General features: G+C 57.7%; 1 protein-coding gene across 1 annotated transcript in view; it reads right to left on the reverse strand.

Annotated features, from left to right (window-relative positions):
- Positions 1–684, reverse strand: part of ANKRD65 (ankyrin repeat domain 65) — a 7,912-nt gene extending 7,228 nt beyond the window's left edge. Inside the window, exons 1-2 of the mRNA XM_006164169.2 lie at positions 321–684; positions 32–185 (exon numbers count right to left, since the gene is read on the reverse strand). Coding sequence (XP_006164231.1) covers positions 32–185; positions 321–565 — 399 coding nt within the window. The 5' untranslated portion in view covers positions 566–684. The remainder of the gene's footprint in view (positions 1–31; positions 186–320) is intronic.
- Between the last annotated feature and the right edge of the window lie 1,667 nt (positions 685–2,351).

Here is a 2,351-nt window from a genome sequence, read left to right on the forward strand (position 1 = left end):
GGCCCCCGGCCGGCGGCAGCAGCTCGGCCACCTGCGAGTGCCCGTGCCAGGCTGCCTCATGCAACGGCGTGCGTCCAGCATGGTCAACGGCGTCCACCCTGGCGCCCCGTTGCAGCAGGAGGCGCACCAGTGGTGCATGGCCTCGCAGCACTGCCAGGTGGAGTGGGGTTCTGCCCACTAGATCCCTGTTGAGGAAGCAAGGACGTCGTGTTGGGGGCCAGAGGCAGCCCAGGTGACTGTACTCCCATCCTGCCCCCCCTCCGAAAATGAATCCCTGTCACCCACCTAGTGATGGACAGTTATCCTGCCCTGCGGCTCACCTCTCCTCCACGCTAGCCCCTTGTCTCAGCAGCTGCATCACCAGGCCTGCGGGACCTTTCCACACAGCATGAAGCAAGCGCCCCAACTCCTGCGGAGCACTGGGCCCCTCTCTTCTGGCTTCCAGGGCATCCTGGGAGCATAGTTCCATCCATTTCAGTTCCTGCTCTACCTCCATGTCTCCTGGATCTTGTTCCCTGGGCTCAGGCCTCCCAGAGTCCATCTGGGGAGAGCAAGAATTCTGCATCTACCCTGGAAGCCTGTGACTGGCCCCAGCCCAGGCGTCTCAGGCCAGAAAGGAACCCCCACATCCCACCAGGAAGACCCAGCCACCACTCAACCTTCTGAAAACTGAACTGCCTGTTACCCTCAGAGGGCCCTGGATCAGGGGCTCAGTCCTCTGACTGGCGGTCCTCTCCAATGGCGGTTCTGGCCCAGCTTCAGCCTAGTGACACTCCTGCAGACCTGGAGAAGAGGTGTCTGCTCCTGGGAGGCTGGAGCTGCAGTGTGGGGTGTCTGCTCCTGGGAGGCTGGAGCTGCAGTTGTGGGTAGGGAGAGCACAGTTGGCTTCTGTTGCCTCCTGGACCAGGCTGAGGCCACTTGATACTGTTTACTTTCACCTTAAGGGGAGGCCCTGCCTACCACCAAACCGCAGCCCTTGTCTGGGCACCTTTTCTCCTCCACTGACTGCCAGGGCCCCCAGCTTGGCCTCCCTCCTGGGGAACAAAGGCAGGACGGACTGAGAAGGACAAGCAGGAACATGCCTGTGGACAACAGCTCCTCTGGTCCCCCCTCCTCCAAGAGCACAGCTTTGATGTGCCGTGACTTGCCCTGGGAGGCACCGTATAGGCCTCCCATGGGTCCCACCCTTGGGACCTGTCTCCTTACCCCCACTTCTGTTCCTGTAGCTAAGACCACCTCAGGGCTGAAGCTGGCCTCTCCTCCTGATTCAGGGCTGGGGAGGCAGGCAGCGAGAGGTTCAATCCTGCTTTCCTGCGTGAGAACAGATTTAGCACAGATACCAGGCAAGCGACCTGAAGAACAGCATGCCAGTGTGGAGGCAGTGGGATGGAGAGCCCCCAGAGCTGCTGAGGCAAGTCCAAGGAGACTGGTAGGAGCAGACACTTGGGCAGACGGAAGGAGCCAGGGCAGGGCAAGGGAGGATTCTTATGAAAGGAGCTGCTGGAAGATGGAAAAGTGGCCTTCAGGATGAGTCACCTTGATTCTGGGGCCCATGACAGAGTGGGTAGGGCTCGCCCTGAGGCCACATTCCCATCCCCTAATACCTGGGGCCAAGCCACCTGCCCAGAGACCAGACGTGAGAAAAATGATCCAAATAGCTGGCTTTTGCAGCTTCTCCCCTCCTATGACTTGAGACTACCCTATGGGAGGCAGTGCCACATTGGGCCTGCCCATTCCCACCCCATCCCTCTCCAGTTCCTCTGGGTACCCCCAAGCTCCCAAGAATGAGGTGTCCTGGAAGCTCTGCCTTGGACCCTCCCCCCCTCGCCCTTATTGGGTTTCTTCATCATGCCCAAAGGGAGGATCTCTAGGCAAGAGGTGAGGAGTCTCATCCTACCCCAAGTCATGCAGACCCTACCCTGTGAACCTCATCAGTCTACTCACACATGACCTCCCCAGAGGGGCTTTTGTCTCCAACCCTGTTATAGTTTCTTCTTAGCATTTATCACTACACCAAAGGATCTGTTTTTGTTTGTTTTCATGTTTAATGTGCCAGAGGTGGGCCAGCCTTTAGGGTGGCAATTAAGGCAGCTGGATCCCACATAGCTAACTTGGTGGTTCAAATTCAGGACCCAGCACTTTGAAAAACATGCCAGGTAGGAAACAGGAAAGCTGCAGAACACCGTGGAGTGCTCCTGTGTAAATAAAAAGAGGGGAAAAAAAAATTCTCAAGTTACCACTGCCCTGGCGTTGGGCCGGGGTGGGGGTCTGCACTCTCTTGAGCGGCCATACCAGGCTTTATTGTGCTGCTATGAGCCTTTGTCCCCATTGTTTGTGCCTTTTTTCAAACT

The sequence above is a fragment of the Tupaia chinensis genome, unplaced genomic scaffold (assembly GCF_000334495.1).
Source record: "Tupaia chinensis unplaced genomic scaffold, TupChi_1.0 Scaffold143584_1, whole genome shotgun sequence".
Lineage (NCBI taxonomy): Eukaryota > Metazoa > Chordata > Mammalia > Scandentia > Tupaiidae > Tupaia > Tupaia belangeri.